Genomic DNA, 23962 nt, shown 5'->3' on the forward strand with positions numbered 1-23962 from the left:
ACAAATGGATTTATCTATCAGAAATAAAAGGGCTGTCTGCTAGAACTGGACTGCTGACACCTTTCAGTGAACATTTTCTTGTGCAAAGCATGTGATAATTGGGCCTGCAAATTTACCCTAACTGTGAGCTCAACTATAAAGAGTATGTGAAAGTTCATAAAATGAACTCAAGGACTGTGTTACTATCATGCTCGGTACACAACAAGTGTGGGACTGAAAATTTAAAAAAACAAAATTGGTGTGTTGGATAATAGGCCCAATTATTTTGTCCACCAATGAGGGGATGGACTGTTCCACTGACAATTCCCTTTTGGGGTCCCTAAAAAGAGAGACTTTTGGGGAGAAAAATTGGCTACTTGTGCGAGCTGCATCATCATGGCTGCCAGCCTCACCATCTCCTGGGACTCCAGGACTTAATCCTAATCCTGAGAGATGTCCTAACCAGACCAGACCAGAGAGAGGGACCCAGATGACACCACCTCCTTTATGAGCTCCAGCTGAATCCCAACCACTACCTAAGATGAAACAGGATCGGATTGTAACATCTCTAGCCAATCTCAACTACCGTCTCTTTTCCCCAGGACAGTTCCTACTTTGATCCCATCCAGGGCCGGCTCTAGGCACCAGCGCTCCAAGCATGTGCTTGGGGCGGCATTTTCCAATGGGCGGCACTCCAGCCCCCCCCCCCTTTTTTTTTTTGCTTGGGGCGCAAAAAGCCGGAAGCCGTCCCTGAACCAAGATGTTCCCTGTCAGCTGAGGCTTTCAGGCTGAGCTGGAACTGACACTGCAGTTCCGGCTTCAGTGGCTAGATGGCGCTCATGGCAGCCTGAGTTGCACAGGCTGGACTGCAGTTCAGGCTGCCCTGCCGCTGGAGAGCCAGAGCATCATCCCTCGGAGCTGAGCCTGGGCTGCGGCGGCGAGAGGGGCTCAGCTCCGGGGGATGATGCTCTGCCTCTCCAGCGGCAGGGCAGCCTGAACTGCAGTCAGGGCTGGCTCCAGGCACCAGCGAAGGAAGCAGGTGCTTGGGGCGGCCAATGGAAAGGGGCAGCACGTCCAGGTCTTCGGCAGCAATTCGGCGGCGGGTCCCTCAGTCCCTCTCTTCTTCTTTGAGCTGCTGCCAAAGTGCCGCCGAAGAGGAAGAGAGGGAGCGAAGGACCTGCACCATCAAATTGCCACAGAAGCATAAAGTGGCATGATTGAGCAGCCGCCGAAGTACCAATGATCAGCTTTATCTTTTTTTTTTTTTTTCTTTCACTTCGCCACTTGGGGCGGCAAAAAAGCTGGAGCCGGCCCTGACTGCAGTCCAGCCTGTGTGTGAGGAGCCGGGGAGGGAGGGAAGTGGGGCCCGGGATGCAGGGAGGGGGGAGGGGTCCTGCTGCCGCTGCTGCTCTGCTCCGAGTCTCCCCAGGGCGGCGCGGCGTTTCCCCGCTCGAGTGGGCTGTGCAGGGCGCCGCCGGGCTGGTCAGGGGGCGTGGATCCCGGCTCGCGCGCTGACAGGGCGAGTGGCTGGGCAGACCAAGCCACCCCCTCCTGCCCCCGGAGCCAGCCCGCTGCACACCTCCCTCGCCTCAGCCCCGCGCTGCCTGCCCTGGGTGGGGAGAGGCAGAGCCCGGCTCCAAGTGCCAGGGGACCCCCGCGGCTCGGGCACCTGGGGGGTCAGTGTCTGTCCTCTCGACTCTGCCTGCACGGGGCTGGGGAAGCAGCTGTCAGCGCCTGCCCCTCTCAGCCCTTGCACCCCCCATCCCACTCGCAGCCCCACTTGTACCTCCCCCCATCGTTCCTTCGCCACACCCCTTCCCCTTGTACTCTCCCTTCACCCGCACCTCTCCCCTTGTACCCTCCCCCAGCCCTCTCCTCCCACACCTCCCCCTTCCCCTGCACCTCTTCTCCCGCAACCCTCCTGATACCCCCTCTCCTCCTCCACCCTCCTCCGCGAGCACATCACACCCCGCTTCTCTGCCAGTGTAGAGCCCCCAAGCACCCCCACACCCGCTCCTCTGCCTGAACCCTCTTTACTAGATCCCCATCCCTTTCCAGGTACAAGGTTTGAGGGTTAGTCCCTATGTTTTCCATGTGCATTTGGAGCACTAAAGATGGGGTTGCGGGGGATGGAGGGGTGAGATTTATACTAAAGTGAAATAAAAATAGGAGAAACGGTTTGATCCCCACTGCAAGTGTAAACGGGATTGCTGTGGTGAACGAGGAGGTCACTTTGGGGGCGGGGGAGCCCAGGGCTGGGGCGGCAGGAGGTGCGGGTGGGGTGGGGGAAGAGAGAGCCCAGGGCTGGGGCAGCAGGGGGTGAGGGAGGGCACTGGTGGTGGTGGGGAGAGCCCAGGGCTGGGGGGCAGCCAAATTTTTTTTTGCTTGGGGCGGCAAAAAACCTAGAGCCGGCCCTGATCCCATCTAAGAGACTGTCCAACAAGATTTTTTTTCCTTCTAAAGCTCTCTCCAGCTAAAGGGAAAAAGAGCAAGAGATATTAAAACAAAAGCCTTACTTAATACTTTACATTTCAAATGCTTTAACTGTTTTTTCTTCTTTTCTTTATGTTTAATAAAAGGTCAAAAAGATTTTAAATGGTGTGTTTGCTACAGTACTAAGCATGGTGAGCTCTCTGTATACATAAGCATAGCCACACTAGGCCAGAACAATATTCCGACAATGGACATTGCTAGATGCTTCAGAGGGAGCAAATAGAACACAACAATCTATTAAGTGATCCATCCCCTGCCGTCCAGTTCCAGCATCTGGCAGTCAAAGATTTAGAGACACACAGAGCATGTCCCTGATCATCTTGGGTAATAGCCATTGACGGATCTATCCTCCATGAACTTCTCTCAATCTTTTTTGAACCCACACTTTTGACCTTCACAACATCCTCTGGCAATTAGTTCCACAGGTTGACTCTGCTTGTGTGAAGAAGTATTTCACTATGTTTTAAACCTGCTGCCTATTAATTTCATCAGGTGTCCCCTGGTTCTTGTGTTATGTGATGGGATAAATAGCACTTCCTTATTCACTTTCACCACACCATTCATGATTTTATAGACCTCTATCATATCCCGCTTGGACACCTCTTTTCTAAGCTGAACAGTCCCACTCTTTTTAGTCTCTCCTCAGATGGACGCTGTTCCATAGTTCTATTCATTTTTGCTGCCCTACTCTATACTTTTTCGAATTCTTATATATCCTTTTTGAGATGGGGTGACCAGAACTGCACGCAATATTCAAGGTGTGGATGTACCTGGGATTTATATAGTGTATTATGATATTTTCTGTCTTATTATCTATCCTTTCCTAATGGTTCCTAACATTGTTAGCTTTTTTTTTATGGTTGTTGCACACTGAGCAGATGTTTTCAGAAAACTATCCAGAATTACTCTGAACCCTGAACCTTGTTTAACACTGTTTAATATTGGACAGTGACTTGGTTATGTTAACACCTTTACCTCATATATTCCATTTAAATTAATACAACAGGCAATGATACATGTACCAACTGTGTGGTCAAAATAAGCAGATCACTCTTACCAGACTGGTGTGCAGCACTGGAAGTGAGCTTTTTATCTTTCTGACTTCCAGATCTCTTGCTGTACAGAGAGAGAGGAGACATCTCGGAGCTGGTGCTGAAGTCCAAGTCTTCCTGTTGACAAAGAATATATAAAACAAATGACAAATCCTTCTCAGAACAGAAGAATGTGCTTACAAAAGCACTCAAATGCTGTCCGGATTCTGCTTTCAGATCTGTGCTACTGACCACAAATCTAATATTCCACTCTTCCTCTATTAATTATTTGTACTCCAGTAGTGTGCAAAGGCCCCAATCAAGATCTAGCCCCATTATGCTAGGGGTTCTATATATACATGAGATATACCTGAGGATTCTGAAGGCTAAGACAGATGATGGATGAGAGAGTGATGAAGAGACTTGCCCAAGTCACCAAGCATCTCAGTGACCAGGAACAGAACCCAGGTCTCCTGAGTCCAAGTCCAAGGCCACTGGACCATATGTAGGTAGTACTCCCAAGTACAGATTTCCCTGTGGGCCCCTGTGACTTCAATGGGAGCAGGCCCTATACAGCTCTCCAAAGTACAGAGCGCCCATGTAGAGAGAGCAGAACACAGGAGTCAGAATGATAGAATCTAGAGATCAAAAGATCAGTGCGTCCGTCCATCTCCTTGTTAACACAGGATTTAGTCTCCCTATAGAATACGAATAATATCCAACTGATAATTGAAACAAAGAGTCATTCAAGCTGGGCCTGAACTAAGTTGATCTGAAAAGCTGTTTCTCATTACCGAAGAAACCAAATCACAATGAATAGCTGCTTTAAAAAAGACAAAACAAAACAAACAATTATTCTCTTAATGTAGTGAGTCGGTGTGGCTCCCCTCCTGCCCAGAAGAGGGAGCACCCTTGCAGGCCCCCGAGTGGGCGGAGCCATCGCCGCCTGTTCCCGCCCCCCGGAAGTCAAGGGGCGGGACAGGAAGTATAAAGGCCGGCCGCCGGAGCTCAGTCTGGGGCCAGCCACCGCAGGGAGCAGACGTGCGGCAGGGAGTTCCTGGCCGGGAGACCTCCAAGGCCCGAGGCCATTGCCCTAACTGGCCGGAGTTACCCCGGGCCCACTACGAGGAGGAGCCGCCGGAGCCCGTCCCCTCCCGTCACTGGGAGGAGCCCGTGGAACTCCCCCACACAAACCCCGAAGACGAGACCGCGCCGGAGCCCCTCCGCCCCTGCTGTTACCCGGAGGAGCCGCCCGAGTGCAATTGGCCGGATTTCCCGACGGAGCTGCCGGACCTGCCGCCAAGCCCCGGCCGAGAGGAGCCCATGCTGGTGGACTGGACCGGGCCCGGTGCCACGGACAAGGTAGGCCCTGAGGGGGCTCTTGGAAGTAGCCCGGGGGTAGCCGACCCCGGTCAGGCTGCAGACGCATGTGAGCCAATGTCAGTGTGTTTCGGTCAGGATACCCCACTGACCGGCAGCGGCAGTAACCGCTGCTAGGGCCCCGGGCTGGGATGCAGTGGAGTGGGTGGGCCTGCGTCCCCCTCTGCCATCCCCACTCATGGGTGGCAGGCTTCCCCCTCACCCAACGCTCAGGTAGGAACCTGGGCCTGATTAACTGCTTGTTTGCTCAACCCCTGCCCCAAAGGGCTTGAGCTGTGACTGTTTGTGCCCCGCCCTGACCCAGGGCCTGGGCCCCTTAACTGTTTGTTTGCTCAACCCCTGCCCCAAAAGGGCTTGAGCTGTGACTGTTTATGCCCCGCCCTGACCCAGGGCCTGGGCCCCTTAACTGTTTGTTTGCTCAACCCCTGCCCCAAAAGGGTTTGAGCTGTGATTGTTTGTGCCCCGCCCTGACCCAGGGCCTGGGCCCCTTAACTGCTTGTCTGCTCAACCCCTGCCCCAAAAGGGTTTGAGCTGTGACTGTGTGTGCCCCGCCCTGATCCAGGCCCTGGGCCTTCCTGAACTGTTTGCCTGCCCAGCCGCTGCACCAGAGGGCCTGGGCTCCTGAACTGATTGTTGGCCCAGCCCCTGCTCCAGAGGGCTTGGACTCCTGAACTGCTTGCTTGCCCAGCCCCTGCACCAGAGGGCCTGGGCTCCTTAACTGTCGTTTGCTCAGCCCCCGCACCAGAGGGCCTGAGTCCTGAGCTAACTGGTTGCTTGTTCTGTCAGTAGGGAGCCGGTGTGGCTCCCCTCCTGCCCAGGAGGGTCGAGCCCCGGCACGAACCCTTTACACTTAACATCCTCCAACCTCTCAAATGAGGCACATACTGGCACAGCATGCAGCCAGCATGCCTCATTGCTATGGCTAAGATTTAGTCATGGGTATTTTTAGTAAAAGTCATGGATAGGTCACAGACATTAAACAAAAATTTGCAGCTCCTGACCTGTCCATGACTTCTACTATAAATACCCCGGACTAAATCTTAGGTGTTCTGGGGGCTCCGGAGGCACCGTTGCTCTGGAGGGGGGCCTCTGGGGTGATGCTACTACAGCTGGGGGAGGAAGGAGGTGTCCCTGGATCACAGCTACTGCAGCTTGGGGGGCCAAGCGGGGGGTTGGCCTGGGGCTGCCCCAGAAGCAAACGGTGTGGCTGGCCCTGGGGTCAGCCACACCAGCCACTGCAGAAGTCACGGAGGTCACAGAATCTGTGACTTCCATAACAGATTCGCAGCCTTACTCATTGGCAGCAAAGCAAATAATTCACATTGATGCTCTTCAGATGCGATAGGTGCCCAAACACTTCAATGCATAGCTCATCGTCCTAGCCTTATGGTACACACTTGTTTAAAGGATTAGGACCTAGCTACCTCAAAGACCACTTTATCCACTACCTTTCCCCTGTGTTGCACTGACTGCTTGTAAGTTCCTGGATGGAATTCAGACAGTTGCTTGTAATCTTGAAAGCCCTAAGGGTATGTCTATACTACCCACCGGATCAGCAGGCAGCGATCGATCCAGTGGGGGGTCAATTTATTGCGTCTAGTCTAGACGCAATAAATTGACCCCGAGTGCTCTACTGTCGACTCCTGTACTCTGCCTGCGCCTCTCGTGGCAGTGGAGTCGACGGGGGAGTGGCAGCAGTCGACTCACCGCAGTGAAGACACCACAGTGAGTAGATCTAAGTACGTCGACTTCCGCTACGTTATTCATGTAGCTGAAGCTGCATAACTTAGGGGTAGGAGGGATAGCTCAGTGGTTTGAGCATTGGCCTGATAAACCCAGGGTTGTGAGTTCAATCCTTGAGGGGGCCACTTCGGGATCTGGGGCAAAATCAGTACTTGGTCCTGCTAGTGAAGGCAGGGGGCTGGACTCAATGACCTTTCAAGGTCCCTTCCAGTTCTAGGAGATAGATATCTCCATTAATTTTTTTTTTTATTTAGATCGATCCCCCCGCCACCCCCACCCAGTGTAGACCAGGCCTTAATGATTTGAGGCCTAATTACTTGGGAGACTGCCTTTCTCCTCATGTCATGCTGGTACAGTTGCAATCAGCAGAGGCACCCAAGCTGCAGCTCCATCATTAAGTGAAAGGAAGCAGTTGACAGGAGTCCCCCATAAAGGTCTCTCAATTCCCTTCAGTCTGCCAGACCCTCAGTTTAACTTTGCTTTTAATGTGAAGGCTCATCCCTCTCCTCCCCAAATGCCCAGAAGGTGGTTTATGGGCTAGGGAGTTTTATGTGGACTCAGGATGTTTGTACACAGAGGGAAAAACAATCTGCTGTGATATTTATATGGATTTTTTTAATTTTAAAATAAATTACAGTTATTGCAAGGACACGCAGGGCATGAGTTTGAATGATTTAAAAAAAAAAAAAAACACAAAAAAACCAATGTCCTTCAGTAATTACACCTCTACCCTGATATAACACGACCCGATATAACATGAATTCGGCTATAACGTGGTAAAGCAGAGCTACGGCGGGGCGGGGCTGCACGCTCCAGTGGATCAAAGCAAGTTCGATATAATGCGGTTTCACCTATAACATGGTAAGATTTTTTTGGCTCCCAGGGACAGCGTTCTATCGGGGTAGAGGTGTATCCACATTAGCATTATGCTACTGGATAGACCCGAGTATCAGGCACCGACATCACTTTTGTCTGTGGCCCCGAAAGTCTCCAAACTTACCTCAACGGTGATGGTGTTCAGTTCTTTTTGTGTTGCACTTAAATACAGTGGAACTAAATGAAGTTTAGAAACAAGAGCACCTCTCCTTCCATCTGTAGGACTGGGGAGAAAGGAGGCAGCAGCTGTTGGAGGGGCAGGCCTACAGTGAGTGCTGTTGGTTTCAAGACAGGCAGTTGTACACATGCACAGCATAGTGTAAGGTCTGAGGCCTTTTGCTGCAGCCATATTAGGAGAGCAGCAGCCATGAGCCAAGAAACAGAAAGTAACAGCCTCACATTTCTTCTAAATTATATCAAAACAGTGTAATATCAGAATGTTAAGAAGGCACCCCTCCTAATAGTACCTACCATCACCATATAAGCAAGGAATCTCTTAAGATGTTTAAAGAAAACTTTGCTTGATGGCATTCTGTCTGGCAAGGAATCACTTATCAACAGTTGTGATTGTAAAATCTATACTTCTACTGTTTTGCCTTTATGGTCCCTACTTCTCTACTGCTTATGTGTATGGTATCTATCTGGTTCTTTGATTGTTTCGGTCTCTTGCATAACTAATTTTGTAAGATTTAAATCAGCTAAGGTGGTGGGGTATGATTGGTTAAAGAATTGTTTCACAATATGTTAGGATTGGTCAGTTATTTTGTAATATTTTAGTGAAATGATTGGTTACAGTATAGCTAAGCAGGACTCGTGTTTCACTATAAACTCGGGTCCAAGAAGGAGTCCAGCTGGGAAAAGAAGAAGAAGAAGAACTCACCTCTTAAGATACAACCTAAGATCAGAGCTGCTAAGAATCCTCTGCACGACAGTGATGTGCAGCAGCCACAACCCAGACAAGACCAACCTTGCCTGGCCAACAGGGAAAGTCCACCTGCATGATCAGGATTGGTGAGCTTTGTATGCTTAGCGTGTGTATTCTGCTTGGTAATTGTTAATAAATAGAGGATAAGGATATTACTGTGTAAGGCTCTTTCACTGGTAAAAGGTCCTGCAAACCTGCAGAAGATTATGCCTTGAGCCCTACGAATTGGGTAAGGATAGCCCTGAGCCCTAGGAACTGGGTAAGAGTAGGTGCCTTTCGCCCAGAGCCTTAGGAACTGGGAAAGGGTGGGGGTGCCTAAATCAAATGGGTTACGCCTTGAGCCCTAGGAACTGGATAAAGGTGGATGCCCTAGAATGTGCGTGTAACAATAGGACACATCTACATGCTTCCACACCCCATGCTGTGTACATATATCCCCGTTTGTTTGGGTCACCCACAGTGGCAAGGAAAGAAAACACTTTATACAGGAGAATGTCAGAAGAAAAGTCAGTGTTTCAGGTGTAGGTATAACAAATTGCTTTCATTTATATTGTGAAATTGAGCAGAATTTAAGCTTAGATTGCTCCTTTCATTTGTATTTTCTATATGAACCTAGGGAGCCAGGGTGGCTTCCCTCCGAACCTGAGGGTAAAGAGCCACTCTCTCAGCCTAAGTGGGCAGGGCCAGGCCAAGCTTCCACCCCTCCCCTTCCGGGGGGTGGAGTAACAGGAAGTACAAAGGGCAGGGCCCTTAGCCCAGTCAGGGCAGTGCCAGGGAGGGAGGCAGACGCAGATGGCTGGCTGTTCCCTTCAGACCCTGCTGCCGTGCCTGGGGAGGCCCTGGACCAGGAGAAACCTGATCTGGAGGAAGGACTGGGGCTACCAGAACACCCCGCCGCCAAGTACCCGGAGGAACTGGAGGAGCCTGACGCAGAGGGGGAGCTGGAGCTGCCAGCAGCGGAGTACCCGGATGAGCCGGAGGGACTCGCTCGAGCAACCGGGTAGGAAGGAGCCCAGGGACAGAACTGCACAGTGCGGAGAGTCTATTTGGTCAGTGTGTTGCGGAAGGACCCCCGCTGACCCAATGGCAGGACCCTCGCCCCGCCACTGTCAGGGCCCTGGGCTGGAACTCGGTGGAGTTGGGTGGGCCTGCGTTCCCCTACCCCGGCCAGCCCGCCTCGGCTAGGGACTCTTGCTGGCGCTCCCCTGGCTGAGGGGCGTGCTAGGGACTCTTGCCGGTGCCCCTCCCTCCACTAATTCCCTAGTGACAGATGGCGTGACTCAGGCCGGCCAGTGAGGCAGTAGCTCCCCACCATCCCCTAGCGGCTCGGTGGGCCAACCGACACAGGTCACAATGAACCATAAGTCAGTTCATGCAACATAACTGCACAAACATAAGGCACCAAGACTTTACTACTTACAGGTACATGCTGCACTGAAGAGTCTGATAATGGTGAAGGGACTGAACAAATTGAAGTGGCTGGCGACTGAGGCTCTTCCTTCAAGTTTTCATCTGCAAAAGAGCGGTAAGTAGACTTTCACACTGCACAAACTTCTAACAGTAGGAGTTTAGCTCATGCAAGAAACATGCTGTTCTATTCCAAACATTAACTTCTGGAGTAAACCACACAAGTGAATGTAGTAAGACTACAGCAACTAAACAATCTGAGACTTGTAGGGGAGACCAAAACAGTAGCCATGTCCCATCCCAGGAAAATCAATGAAGTGATCTCTGTATACAAAAAAGCCTACTCCAGCAAGCAGTACCACTGAAGTCAATATCCCTAGTAGTCACTCTTTTAAGATAGTCATAGCTGAAACATGTGGCACGTAATTACCTATACAAGTATGGCTTGTCACATCCCAAGGGCCTGAATCCCAAGACATCAAGTCCAAATCAAAGTCGAGGTTATAAAGACTGTTTTCCTGTAGATGATAATTTAGCAAAAATAAGTTAGAGATGCAAAACAGAAAGTACTATATATTGCAACCACCAAGCACTACAGCTCTTAAGAAGGCAAAAGGATTTAGTCACCTCAATTTGCATGTTTCTGGTGGCATGGCAAGGCCACAAATATATATGAGAAGCCCTGAGAGAGGAGAGCTCTGTTAGATTTCACAAGGCAGGGTTTCCAACTAAACAGACTTAAGCTGGGGAGTTATTTGTGGCTTTAGTTCAAACCTAACCCTGACCTGAGTAAAGGGAAGTGAGAGTAAATATCATTACTACAATTATTTGTACTCCAGTAATGCCTTATTAGTAATTATTTGTATTGCAGTAGTGTCTAGGGCAGGGGTGGACAAACTACGGCCCGGGAGCCACATCCGGCCCTTCATACGTTTTAATCCGGCCCTCGAGCTCCTGCCAGGGAGCGGGATCCGGGGCTTGCCCTGCTCTGCGCATGCTGTGGCTCTGCACGGCTCCCGGAAGCAGCAGCATGTCCCCCCTCCGGCTCCTACGCGTAGGGGCAGTCAGGGGGCTCTATATGCTGCCCCCATCCCAAACGCTGGCTCTGCAGATCCCATTGGCCAGGAACCGCAGCCAATGGGAGCTGCAGGGGCAGCGCTTGTGGACGGGGCAGCATGCAGAGCTGCCTGGCCGCGCCTCAGCATAGGAGTCAGAGGAGGGACACACCGCTGCTTCCAGGAGCTGCTTAAGGTAAGCGCCACCCGGAGCCTGCACCCCTGACCCCCTCCAGCACCCCAACCTCCTGTCCTAGCCCTGATCCCCCTCCTGCCCTCTGAGCCCCTCGGTCCCAGCCCAGAGCACCCTCCTGCACCCCCAACCCTTCATCCCCACCCCACCCCAGAGCCCTCATCTCCTCCTGCACCCCAAGCCCCAATTTTGTGAGCATGTATGGTGGGCCATACAATTTCCATACCCAGATGTGGCCCTCGGGCCAAAAAGTTTGCCCACCCCTGGTCTAGGGGGCCTAGGCAATGCACCAAGTACTGTACAAACATGTAACAAATAACTCCTTCTTAATTATTTTTTGTAAGCTGTCACTATGGGGGGGGGGGTTGCATTTTATTTCTCATCTTTAGAGTAAACTGATCTCTTCAATTCTGGGTACATGTCGTCAGGACCCTCCCCCTCCGTCAGAGCAACGGCAGACAATCGATTTGTGCCTTTTTACCTGGGTTACCTGTGCAGACAACATACCACGGCAAGCATGGAGCCCGCTCAGCTCAGCTCAGCTCACCGTCACCATGTGTCATCTGGGTGCCGGCAGACATTGCTACACAGCAGCAGCTCCTTGCCTTTTGGCAGTAGATGGTGTATTACGACTGGTAGCCGTCATCGGCTATCTGGGTGCTGGCAGACGTGGGGCTGCATTGCTATACAGCAGCAGCTCCTTGCCTTTTGGCAGTAGATGGTGTATTACGACTGGTCTCCATCGTCGTCGTATTCCTCAGTGAGTTCGGTCAGAGGCACCTGGGCAGACATGTTTTTGTCTCCTGGAGACTCAGTCCTGCCAGCAGTCCTATTGAACCGTCTTGACGATGATGGCTAGCAGTCGTAGTACAGCATCTTCTGCCAAGCACCCAGAAGATGCTGATGGCTATCATTCATGCTGCACCGTCTGCTGCCAGCTTAAGATGTAAAAAATAGATGGACCAGATTTGTTCTGTATTCATTTGCTTCCCCCTCCCTCCGTGAAATCAACGGCCTGCTAAACCCAGGGTTTTGAGTTCAATCTTTGGGGGGGCCATTCTGTGTGACAGTTGTTTGTGTTTCTCCCTGATGCACAGCCACCTTTGTTGATTTTAATTCCCTGTAAGCCATGTCGTCACTCGCCCCTCCTCCGTCAGACAATAGTTTCGCACCTTTTTTCAGCCCAGACGCCATAGCGCTGGGATCATGGACCCTGCTCAGATCACTGCGGCAATTATGAGCACTATGAACACCACGCGCATTGTCCTGGAGTATATGCAGAGCCAGAACATGCCAAAGCAAAACCAGGCGAGGAGGCGATTGCAGCGCGGTGACGACAGTGATGAGGAAATTGACATGGACATAGACCTCTCACAAAGTACAGGTCCCAGCAATGTGCAAATCATGGTGTTACTGGGGCAGGTTCATGGCATGGAACGCCGATTCTGGGCCCGGGAAACAAGCATAGACTCGTGGGACCGCATCGTGTTGCAGGTGTGGGACGATTCCCAGTGGCTACGAAACTTTCGCATGCGTAAGGGCACTTTCATGGAACTTTGACTTGCTTTCCCCTGCCCTGAAGCGCCAGAATACCAAGATGAGAGCAGCCCTCACAGTTGAGAAGCGAGTGGCGATAGCCCTGTGGAAGCTTGCAACGCCAGACAGCTACCGGTCAGTCGGGAATCAATTTGGAGTGGGCAAATCTACTGTGGGGGCTGCTGTGATCCAAGTAGCCAACGCAATCAAAGACCTGCTGATATCAAGGGTAGTGACTCTGGGAAACGTGCAGATCATAGTGGATGGCTTTGCTGCAATGGGATTCCCAAACTGTGGTGGGGCGATAGACAGAACCCATATCCCTAGCTTGGCACCGGAGCACCAAGCCACCGAGTACATAAAGCGCAAGGGGTACTTTTCAATGGTGCTGCAAGCCCTGGTGGATCACAAGGGACGTTTCACTAACATCAACGTGGGATGGCCGGGAAAGGTACATGATGCTCGCGTCTTCAGGAACTCTGATCTGTTTCAAAAGCTGGAGGAAGGGACTTTCTTCCCGGACCAGAAAATAACCGTTGGGGATGTTGAAATGCCTATCGTTATCCTTGGGGACCCAGCCTACCCCTTAATGCCATGGCTCATGAAGCCGTACACAGGCAGTCTGGACAGTAGTCAGGACATGTTCAACTATAGGCTGAGCAAGTGCCGAATGGTGGTGGAATGTGCATTTGGACGTTTAAAAGCGCGCTGGCGCAGTTTACTGACTCGGATAGACCTCAGCGAAGCCAATATTCCAATTGTTATTGCTGCTTGCTGTGCGCTCCACAATATCTGTGAGAGTAAGGGGGAGACATTTATGGCGGGGTGGGAGGTTGAGGCAAATCGCTTGGCCGATGATTACGTGCAGCCAGACACCAGGGCGGTTAGAAGAGTACAGCAGGGCACGGTGCGCATCAGAGAAGCTTTGAAAACCAGTTTTGTGACTGGCAAGGCTACGGTGTGAAACTTCTGTTTGTTTCTCCTTGATGAACCCTCCGCCACACACACACCCCCGGTTCACTCTACTTCCCTGTAAACTAACCACCCTCCCCCTCCCCCCTTCGAGCACCGCTTGCAGAGGCAATAAAGTTATTGTTACTTCACATTCATGCTTTCTTTATTAATTCATCACACAACTAGGGGGATAATTGCCAAGGTAGCCCAGGAGGGGTGGGGGAGGAGGGAAGGAAAAGGACACACTGCAGTTTAAAACTTTAAAACTTTAACACTTATTGAAGGCCAGCCTTCTGATGCTTGGGCAATCATCTGGGGTGGAGTGACTGGGTGGCCAGAGACCCCCCCACCACTTTCTTGGGCGTCTGGGTGAGGAGGCTATGGAACTTGGGGAGGAGGGATATTGGTTACACAGGGGCTGTAGCGGCAGTCTCTGCTCCTGCTGCCTTTCCTGCAGCTCAACCATACGCTGGAGCATATCAGTTTGATGCTCCAGCAGCCGGAGCATCGACTCTTGTCTTCTGTCAGCAAGCTGATGCCACCTATCCTCTTCAGCCCGCCACTTGCTCTCTTCAGCCCGTGATTCAGCCCGTCATCTCTCCTCTCGTTCATATTGTGCTTTTTTGCACTCTGACATTGACTGCCTCCACGAATTCTGCTGTGCTCTGTCAGCGTGGGAGGACATCTGGAGCTCCGTGAACATATCATCCTGAGTCCGCCGTTTTCTCCTTCTAATCTTCACTAGCCTCTGTGAAGGAGAAACATTTGCAGCTGGTGGAGGAGACGGGAGAGGTGGTTAAAAAAGACACATTTTAGAGAACAGTGGGTACACTCTTTCACGTTAAATTTTGCTGTTCACATTACACAGCACATGTGCTTTCGTTACAAAGTCGCATTTTTCCTCTTATATTGAGGGCCTGCCGGTTTGGTGTGAGAGATCACTCACGCAGTGCCAGGCAACAGATTTCGGCTTGCAGGCAGCCATGGTAAGCCACAGTCTTTTGGCTTTTTTAACCTTCTTAACACGTGGGAATGGTTTCAAACAGTAGCGCCCTCATTTCCCATACCAAGCACCCGTTGGGTTGGCCATTTAAAATGGGTTTGCAATGTAAAAGGAGAGGCTGCAGTTTCCGGGTTAACATGCAGCACAAACCCAACTACCCCTCCCACACACACACCCAATTCTCTGGGATGATCACTTCACCCCTCCCCCCCACCGCGTGGCTAACAGCGGGGAACATTTCTGTTCAGCTGAGCAGGAACAGGCACCTCTGAATGTTCCCTTAATAAAATCACCCCATTTCAACCAGGTGACCGTGAATGATATCACTCTCCTGAGAATAACAAAGAGAGATAAGAAATGGATGTTGTCTGCATGCCAGCAAACACCGGGACCATACGCTGCCATGCTTTGTTATGCAATGATTCCAGACTACGTGCTACTGGCCTGGCGTGGTAAAGTGTCCTACCATGGCGGACGGGATAAGGCAGCCCTCCCCAGAAACCTTTTGCAAAGGCTTTGGGAGTACATGAAGCAGAGCTTTCTGGAGATGTCCCTGGAGGATTTCCGCTCCATCCCCATACACGTTAACAGACTTTTCCAGTAGCTGTACTGGCCGCAATTGCCAGGGCCAATTAATCATTAATCATTAAACACGCTTGCTTTTAAACCATGTGTAATATTTACAAAGGTACACTCACCAGAGGTCCCTTGTGTGCCCTCAGGGTCTGGGAGCACGCTCTGGTGAGTTCGGGGGTTACTGGTTCCATGTCCAGGGTGATAAACATATCCTGGCTGTTGGGGAAACCGGTTTCTCCGCTTCCTTGCTGTGAGCTATTTTCATTGTCTTCATCATCATCTTCCTCGTACTCCGAACCCGCTTCCCTGTTGCATGATTCTCCACTGATGGAGTCAAAGCACACGGTTGGGGTAGTGGTGGCTGCACCCCCTAGCATGGCATGCAGCTCCACGTAGAAGCGGCATGTTTGCGGCTCTGCCCCAGACCTTCCGTTTGCCTCTCTGGCTTTGTGGTAGGCTTGCCTTAGCTCCTTAATTTTCACACTGCTGTGCGTCCCTGTTATGGCCTCTGTCCTTCATGGCCTTTGAGACTTTTTCTAATATTTTGCCATTTCGTTTACTGCTACGGAGTTCAGCTAGCACTGATTCGTCTCCCCATATGGCGAGCAGATCCCGTACCTCCCATTCTATCCATGCTGGAGCTCTTTTGCGATCCTGGGACTCCATCATGGTTACCTGTGCTGATGAGCTCTGCGTGGTCACCTGTGCTCTCCACGCTGGGCAAACAGAAAATGAAATTCAAAAGTTTGCGGGGCTTTTCCTGTCTACCTGGTCAGTGCATCTGAGTTGAGAGTGCTGTCCAGAGCGGTCACAATGAAGCACTGTGGGATAGCTCCCGGAGGCCAATAACGCCGAATTCCGTCCACACTACCCCAAATCCGACCCGCAAAGGCAGATTTTAACGCTAATCCCCTCGTCGGAGATGGAGTAAAGAAACCGGTTTAAAGGGCCCTTTAAGTTGAAAAAAAGGGCTTCGTCGTGTGGACGTGTCCAGGCTTAATTCGATTTAACGCTGCTAAACTCGTAGTGTAGACCAGGCCTTACAGAAGTACCCTAGCTGGAGCCTTCCAATGCAGTAGCTGGGTATAATTTTGAGTTTACATTCCGGAGGGGGGGGGTGCCTGAGTAGCTGGGAAGTACCCTAGCTGGAGCCTTCCAATGCAGTAGCTGGTCAAAATGTCTTTATGTATCTGCAGCTGGGTGTGTCTCTACCTGCATGTGTGCTGGTGAAAGTGAAGGCTGGAGCCTGGATAGAGCTTGGCAGCTTGTCACAGAAGTACAGTGTAAACGGGAGCCCAGGCTGGTGGGACCGGGGGGCTCAGTGGTACCCCAGTTCCAGGTGGCACCCCGGAGGGAACCTGTCACAGTGGTGCAGCGAGCAGGGTCATATGCACAGCTTGTTACTCTGAGTGAGATTGGCACTTCATACACTGGTGGTGATTTTAAGTGAGATTTAAGTGTCCTGGCTAGAGATCAGTCAAAGAGGTTACCAGTTTGTTATTTTCTCTTTGCTTATTTCAGGCAAGGGAAGTAAGGACAGGAAAGCAGGAAAATGAGTGAAAGTAAAACTAGTAAGAAGCTGGAACTATACAGATTGCAGGCAGAAGAGAAGAAGAAAGAACACAAAAGACATATGGAATTTAAACAAATGGCAATTAATGCGCCAGAAGCTGAACACCGAAGAACCATAGAAGCAGAGAATGCCAGGCAAGAAGCTGCACACCAAAGGGCCCTAGAACTGCAAGCCAAAGAAATGGAGGCAAAAGAAAGGGAGAGAAAGCATCAACTGAACTTGGTAGAGAAGCAGAACCAGAACCCCCATGCACCAGAGAGCTCCACCTCTTCAAAATCCACAAATGGTAATGGTTGTGTCCTGCATGCAGCAAGACAGGGGACATGGCTGAATATTTCATCACCTATGAGAGGCTATGTGTACTCCATGAAATTCCTGAAGACCAAAAGTTGCCCACTTTGATTACAAAGTTGTCTGGGAGAGCTCTGGATATGTTCAATAAAGATTCCAATTAGAGATGCTTCAGATTATAGTAAATTCAAGGATATGGTTTTAAAACCATTACAGATTACATCTGAAACATATAGAGTAAAATTTAGAAGCCTTAAGAGGGGGGGCTGGGATGAGTAATGTGGCATATGTAAACCAGATGAAAGATTTGATGGATAAGTGGATAAGGGGTGTAGTAGGAAGAGGGCCTGAAACATAAGCCCATGTAGCAGAGGCCTGAAGCCTGAGCTAAAGTAGTCAAAACTTTGCTGATATAAAGCAAAGTTAAGTTGTGAGCAAGAGGCAGGCCCTGCTCACAGAATCTGGCAAGAACAGGGCTGATATTGCAGAAACGCACATTCCTAAGTAGTGCTAGGCAAAAGCCTATATAGACAAACACAGTCCAGAAAGGTGGTACCAGAACACCTCGATATCAGCACATTCCCCAAAGATAACACACTGACCCATCGTAAAGATGAGGTCAGGATGACAGAATGATGGATAAAGATGTTTTGATCAAACCAACATGTACAAGGTAATGGGTGGCACGTAGACATGTCGGGGTAATGTAGAACTTGTTTGTATCTGTGTATAAAGATGTATCTCAGAGGGAGTGTCTTTGTCTGGCCGAGGGGATAGTGGAAAGTCCCACCACTAACTGAGCTAGTCGATTGCAACGGACATACTTGTGTTAGTGTACCTGTAACCATTGAGCCGGGGCATTAGGACGGTGCTTCAATGACAATAAACCTGACCATGTGCCTTCGCTATGAACCAAGTCTGTGGATTTATTGGGCAGTTTGATCGGATGTATGGGCTATCTACCCAGAGTCAGTACAGCACGCAGAGAGAACACACACACAGCCAAACATCTAATGACAAGGGGGAAAGGTATTACAAGCTTTGAAGAAATGTGTGATCTCATTGCTCAGGAACATTTCCTGAGTATATGAAGTGATGATGTAAAACAGTGTTTATGGGATAAAAAGGTGAAAACTGTTGATGAACTTGCTACTCTGGCTGATGAATTTGAGCAGACACAAGCGTCTATTAGAAATAAATCACAGGCAGAGGGGTTAAAACCTGGGGGGAAGCAGGGTTCCCATTTCACCCCAGGAAAGAGGGTGGACGGGAGGCTGGACGTTCACCTCCCCAAATCCATTCCCCTAGTCCTTGTCCTAAATCTCCTGTAAAAACAGAAGAGCTCAGAAGGTGCTATCATTGTAATTCCACTGAGCCCCTGAGGAATAAATCCCCTGTGTTGGGTGGGAAAAGGCAGCAAGCAACTCATAGGAATGCTGCTACCCAGAGCACAGAGGCACCTCAGGCAATTGCCACTTATTATACAAGGTTTGTAAAAATAGCCTCTGCCCAGCCAGGCAGTAAGCACATAAAGGCTGTCAAAATTAATGGCAAGGAACACCTTGGGTGGAGGGACACAGGTGCAGAAATTTCGGTGGTTAGGAGAAGCATTGTTCAGGAAAATGACATTCTGCCAGGACAGATGGCAGAGCTTTTGTTAGTAGGAGGTCACAAAATCCTTGTGCCTTTGGCTAAAGTGCACATAGAAACTGAGGATTTGAAAGCTGAATTGACTGTGGCAGCAGTACCTACTAACCCATCACAATTGTTACTGGGGAATGATTTTTTCAATGTAGCTCGGGCTGTCTGCAGCAAGGAGGAATACCGTGCTGAAACCCCAGAGGAGAAAGATAAAGTCCCAGAAACTGCTGAAGGAATGGGACAGCATCTCTTTAATGCCTCTGCAGCAGTGGAAAACAGTATGCTACCTGGGGTGGGTGTGGTTGAGACCAGCTCCTGCTGCCCAGTGGCTAAAGACGGCCTTTCCTCTAGCGGGAAGGGGAGCATATTACCTGTCAGTGAGAAGACTGTCCAGGTTGCTGGCTGCCAGCAGGTTGCAGCTAGGCAAGGGGCAGACCTCACTCTAGGGTGCATAGGAAGATGCATCCTAGAGGGAAGCCCAGAGAAGGGTGATGGAATCCTAGAGAACACTGAGGTGGGTGAGGGTTCCATGGACTCTGTAGCTGGAGGTAAACCCAATTCAAAGAGGGAGGAGGGTGTAGTGCTTGCCAGAGAAAGGATTGTTCTAACTGTTAGCTGTGAGCCCTTCACAGCTGAACAGGGGACAGCTCCCACTCTAAAGCGCACAGAGGTGTGTCTTAGGCCTTGTCTACACTACAAAGTTTTGTCGACAAAAGTGATGTCGACACTCAAAAATCGACATAACATTCAGAATGTCATGTTCACACTCACTCCCTCTGTTGACAGAGCGCATCCACAGTGGGATCGTGGCACATCTTGGGACTGGGCCCAATGTCCTGTGATGCATTGTTTTCTGTCCCAGCACTCCATGGGCTTCCGGCTTTCTTTCGCTGCATTTTTGCAACAGCCCTTTTTTGCTGAGCAACTGTGTGAGAAGGGATGGATCCCACACTGCTCTCGTGTGCTGTTAACTGTCATGAAGACATCGTGGATGGCAGTGCAGTTAATTGTGAACTTCCTAAAGGAAGAAGACTCGCAGGCACATGACACGTTGCGTGAAATGGATAGGAGCAACTTTAGATTGCTTTTGGCATTCACAGAACAGCTACATAGGGTTGATTGTCGCTTTTGAGCTCGGGAAACAAGCATTGAATGATGGGATCGTATCGTGATGCAGGCGTGGGATGAAGAGCAGTGGCTATCCAGAACTTTCGGATGCAGAAAGTCACCTTTCTGGAACTGTGTGTGGCGCTCGCCTGGCAAGGATACCAGAATGAGTGTTCTCTATTGATAGAGAAGCATGTGGCAATTGCTGTGTGGAAACTGGCAACTCCAGACTGCTACCGGTCAGTCACGAATCAATTTGGAGTGGGGAAGCTGACCGGTGGGGCTGCGTTAATGCAAGTGTGCAGGGCAATATATCACATCCTGTTACGAAGGACCGTGACTCTGGGAAATGTGCATGAAATAGTTGACAGCTTTGCAGAAATGGGTTTCCCTAACTGTGGAAGGGCAATTTTGGCACCAGACCACCTTGCGACGGAGTACATCAATAGAAAGGGGTACTTCTCCATGGTGTTGTAGGCGCCTGTGGATCACCGTGGGCATTTCACGGACATCAACACAAGGTGGTCTGAGAACATGCATGACGCACACATCTTCAGGAACACCGGCCTGTACAGAAAGCTACAAGCAGGGACTTTCTTTCCAAACCAGACGATTACAGTGGGGGATGTTGAAATGCCGATAGTGATCCTGGGAGACCTGGCATACCCCTTACAGCCATGGCTCATGAAACCTTACACAGGACACCTGGACAGCAGTAAGGAGTGGTTCAACAACAGGCTGAGTAGGTGCTGGATGACAGTTGAACGTGCCTTTGGAAGATTAAAGGCGCGCTGGCGATGCCTTTATGGCAGGTTAGACCTTAATGAGGATAATATTCCCGTGGTCATAGCCGTGTGCTGTACGTTGCATCATCTTTGTGAAGCTACGGGTGAAAGGTTTGCTCAGGGGTGGAGTGTTGAGGCAGACTGCTTGACTACTGATTTTGAGCAGCCAGATACCAGGGCTATCAGAGAATCACAGAATCATAGAATATCAGGGTTGGAAGGGACCTCAGGAGGTCATCTAGTCCAACCCCCTGCTCAAAGAAGGACCAATTCCCAACTAAATCATCCCAGCCAGGGCTTTGTCAAGCCGGGCCTTAAAAACCTCCAAGGAAGGAGACTCCACCACCTCCCTAGGTAAAGCATTCCAGTGCTTCACCACCCTCCTAGTGAAATAGTGTTTCCTAATATCCAACCTAGACCTCCCCCACTGCAACTTGAGACCATTGCTCCTTGTTCTGTCATCTGCCACCTCTGAGAACAGCCGAGCTCCATCCTCTTTGGAACCCCCCATCAGGTAGTTGAAGGCTGATATCAAATCCCCCCTCATTCTTCTCTTCTGCAGACTAAACAATCCCAGTTCCCTCAGCCTCTCCTCATAAGTCATGCGCTCCAGACCCCTAATCATTTTTGTTGCCCTCCGCTGGACTCTTTCCAATTTTTCCACATCCTTCTTGTAGTGTGGGGCCCAAAACTGGACACAGTACTCCAGATGAGGCCTCACCAATGTCGAATAAAGGGGAACGATCACGTCCCTCGATCTGCTGGCAATGCCCCTACTTATACAGCCCAAAATGCCATTAGCATTCTTGGCAACAAGAGCACACTGTTGACTCATATCCAGCTTCTCCTCCACTGTGACCCCTAGGTCCTTTTCTGCAGAACTGCTACCTAGCCATTCGGTCCCTAGTCTGTAGCTGTGCATGGGATTCTTCCGTCCTAAGTGCAGGATTCTGCACTTGTCCTTGTTGAACCTCATCAGGTTTCTTTTGGCCCAATCCTCTAATTTGTCTAGGTCCCTCTGTATGCTATCCCTACCCTCTAGTGTATCTACCACGCCTCCTAGTTTAGTGTCATCGGCAAACTTGCTGAGAGTGCAGTCCACACCATCCTCCAGATCATTAATAAAGATATTAAACAAAACCGGCCCCAGGACCGACCCTTGGGGCACTCCGCTTGAAACTGGCTGCCAACTAGACATGGAGCCATTGATCACTACCCGTTGAGCCCGACGATCTAGCCAGCTTTCTATCCACCTTACAGTCCATTCATCCAGCCCATACTTCTTTAACTTGGCAGCAAGAATACTGTGGGAGACCGTATCAAAAGCTTTGCTAAAGTCAAGGAATGACACATCCACTGCTTTCCCCTCATCCACAGAGCCAGTTATCTCATCATAGAAGGCAATTAGGTTAGTCAGGCACGACTTCCCCTTGGTGAATCCATGCTGACTGTTCCTGATCACTTTCCTCTCCTCTAAGTGTTTCATAATTGATTCCTTGAGGACCTGCTCCATGATTTTTCCAGGGACTGAGGTGAGGCTGACTGGCCTGTAGTTCCCCGGATCCTCCTCCTTCCCTTTTTTAAAGATGGGCACTACATTAGCCTTTTCCAGTCATCCGGGACCTCCCCTGATCGCCATGAGTTTTCAAAAATAATGGCTAATAGCTCTGCAATCTCATCCGCTAATTCCTTTAGCACCCTCGGATGCAGCGCATCCAGCCCCATGGACTTGTGCACGTCCAGTTTTTCTAAATAGTCCCGAACCACTTCTTTCTCCACCGAGGGCTGGTCACCTTCTCCCCATATTGTGCTGCCCAGTGCAGCAGTCTGGGAGCTGACCTTGTTTGTGAAGACAGAGGCAAAAAAAGCATTGAGTACATTAGCTTTTTCCACATCCTCAGTCACTAGGTTGCCTCCCTCATTCAGTAAGGGTCCCACACTTTCCTTGACTTTCTTCTTGTTGCTAACATACCTGAAGAAACCCTTCTTGTTACTCTTAACATCTCTTGCTAGCTGCAACTCCAAGTGTGATTTGGCCTTCCTGATTTCACTCCTGCATGCCTGAGCAATATTTTTATACCCCTCCCTGGTCATTTGTCCAATCTTCCACTTCTTGTAAGCTTCTTTTTTGCGTTTAAGATCAGCAAGGATTTCACTGTTTAGCCAAGCTGGTCGCCTGCCATATTTACTATTCTTTCTACACATCGGGATGGTTTGTTCCTGCAACCGCAATAAGGATTCTTTAAAATGCAGCCAGTTCTCCTGGACCCCTTTGCCCTTCATGTTATTCTCCCAGGGGATCCTGCCCATCTGTTCCCTGAGGGAGTCAAAGTCTGCTTTTCTGAAGTCCAGGGTCCGTATTCTGCTGCTCTCCTTTCTTCCTTGTGTCAGGATCCTGAACTCGACCATCTCATGGTCACTGCCTCCCAGGTTCCCATCCACTTTTGCTTCCCCTACTAATTCTTCCCTGTTTGTGAGCAGCAGGTCAAGAAAAGCTCTGCCCCTAGTTGGTTCCTCCAGCACTTGCACCAGGAAATTGTCCCCTACACTTTCCAAAAACTTCCTGGATTGTCTGTGCACCGCTGTATTGCTCTCCCAGCAGATATCAGGGTGATTAAAGTCTCCCATGAGAACCAGGGCCTGCGATCTAGCAACTTCTGCTAGTTGCCAGAAGAAAGCCTCGTCCACCTCATCCCCCTGGTCTGGTGGTCTATAGCAGACTCCGACCACGACATCACCCTTGTTGCTCACACTTCTCAACTTTATCCAGAGACACTCAGGTTTTTCTGCAGTTTCATACCGGAGCTCTGAGCAGTCATACTCCTCTCTCACATACAACGCAACTCCCCCACCTTTTCTGCCCTGCCTGTCCTTCCTGAACAGTTTATATCCATCCATGATAGTACTCCAGTCATGTGAGTTATCCCACCAAGTCTCTGTTATTCCAATCGCATCATAGTTCCCTGACTGTGCCAGGACTTCCAGTTCTCCCTGCTTGTTTCCCAGGCTTCTTGCATTTGTGTATAGGCACTTAAGATAACTCATTGATCGTCCCTCTTTCTCAGTATGAGACAGGAGCCCTCCCCTCTTGCGCTCTCCTGCTCGTGCTTCCTCCCAGGATCCCATTTCCCCACTTACCTCAGGGCTTTGGTCTCCTTCCCCCGGTGAACCTAGTTTAAAGCCCTCCTCACTAGGTTAGCCAGCCTGCTAGCGAAGATGCTCTTCCCTCTCTTCGTTAGGTGGAGCCCGTCCCTGCCCAGCACTCCTCCTTCTTAGAACACCATCCCATGGTCGAAGAATCCAAAGCCTTCTCTCCGACACCACCTGCGTAGCCATTCGTTGACTTCCAGAGGAGCCCAGAGCAGGCAATTTGAATCAGGCAGGCTTTGAGGCAACACTTTGAAAATGAGAACC

The 23962-nt window shown here is 50.3% G+C and overlaps 1 protein-coding gene across 1 annotated transcript in view; it reads right to left on the reverse strand.

Annotated features, from left to right (window-relative positions):
• Positions 1-23962, reverse strand: part of ATF6 (activating transcription factor 6) — a 365356-nt gene that overhangs the window by 336690 nt on the left and 4704 nt on the right. The window contains exons 3-5 of the mRNA XM_065408946.1: positions 10265-10352; positions 9848-9939; positions 3530-3641 (exon numbers count right to left, since the gene is read on the reverse strand). Coding sequence (XP_065265018.1) covers positions 3530-3641; positions 9848-9939; positions 10265-10352 — 292 coding nt within the window. The remainder of the gene's footprint in view (positions 1-3529; positions 3642-9847; positions 9940-10264; positions 10353-23962) is intronic.

This window comes from Emys orbicularis, chromosome 8 (assembly GCF_028017835.1).
Source record: "Emys orbicularis isolate rEmyOrb1 chromosome 8, rEmyOrb1.hap1, whole genome shotgun sequence".
In the NCBI taxonomy this organism is placed as follows: Eukaryota; Metazoa; Chordata; order Testudines; family Emydidae; genus Emys; species Emys orbicularis.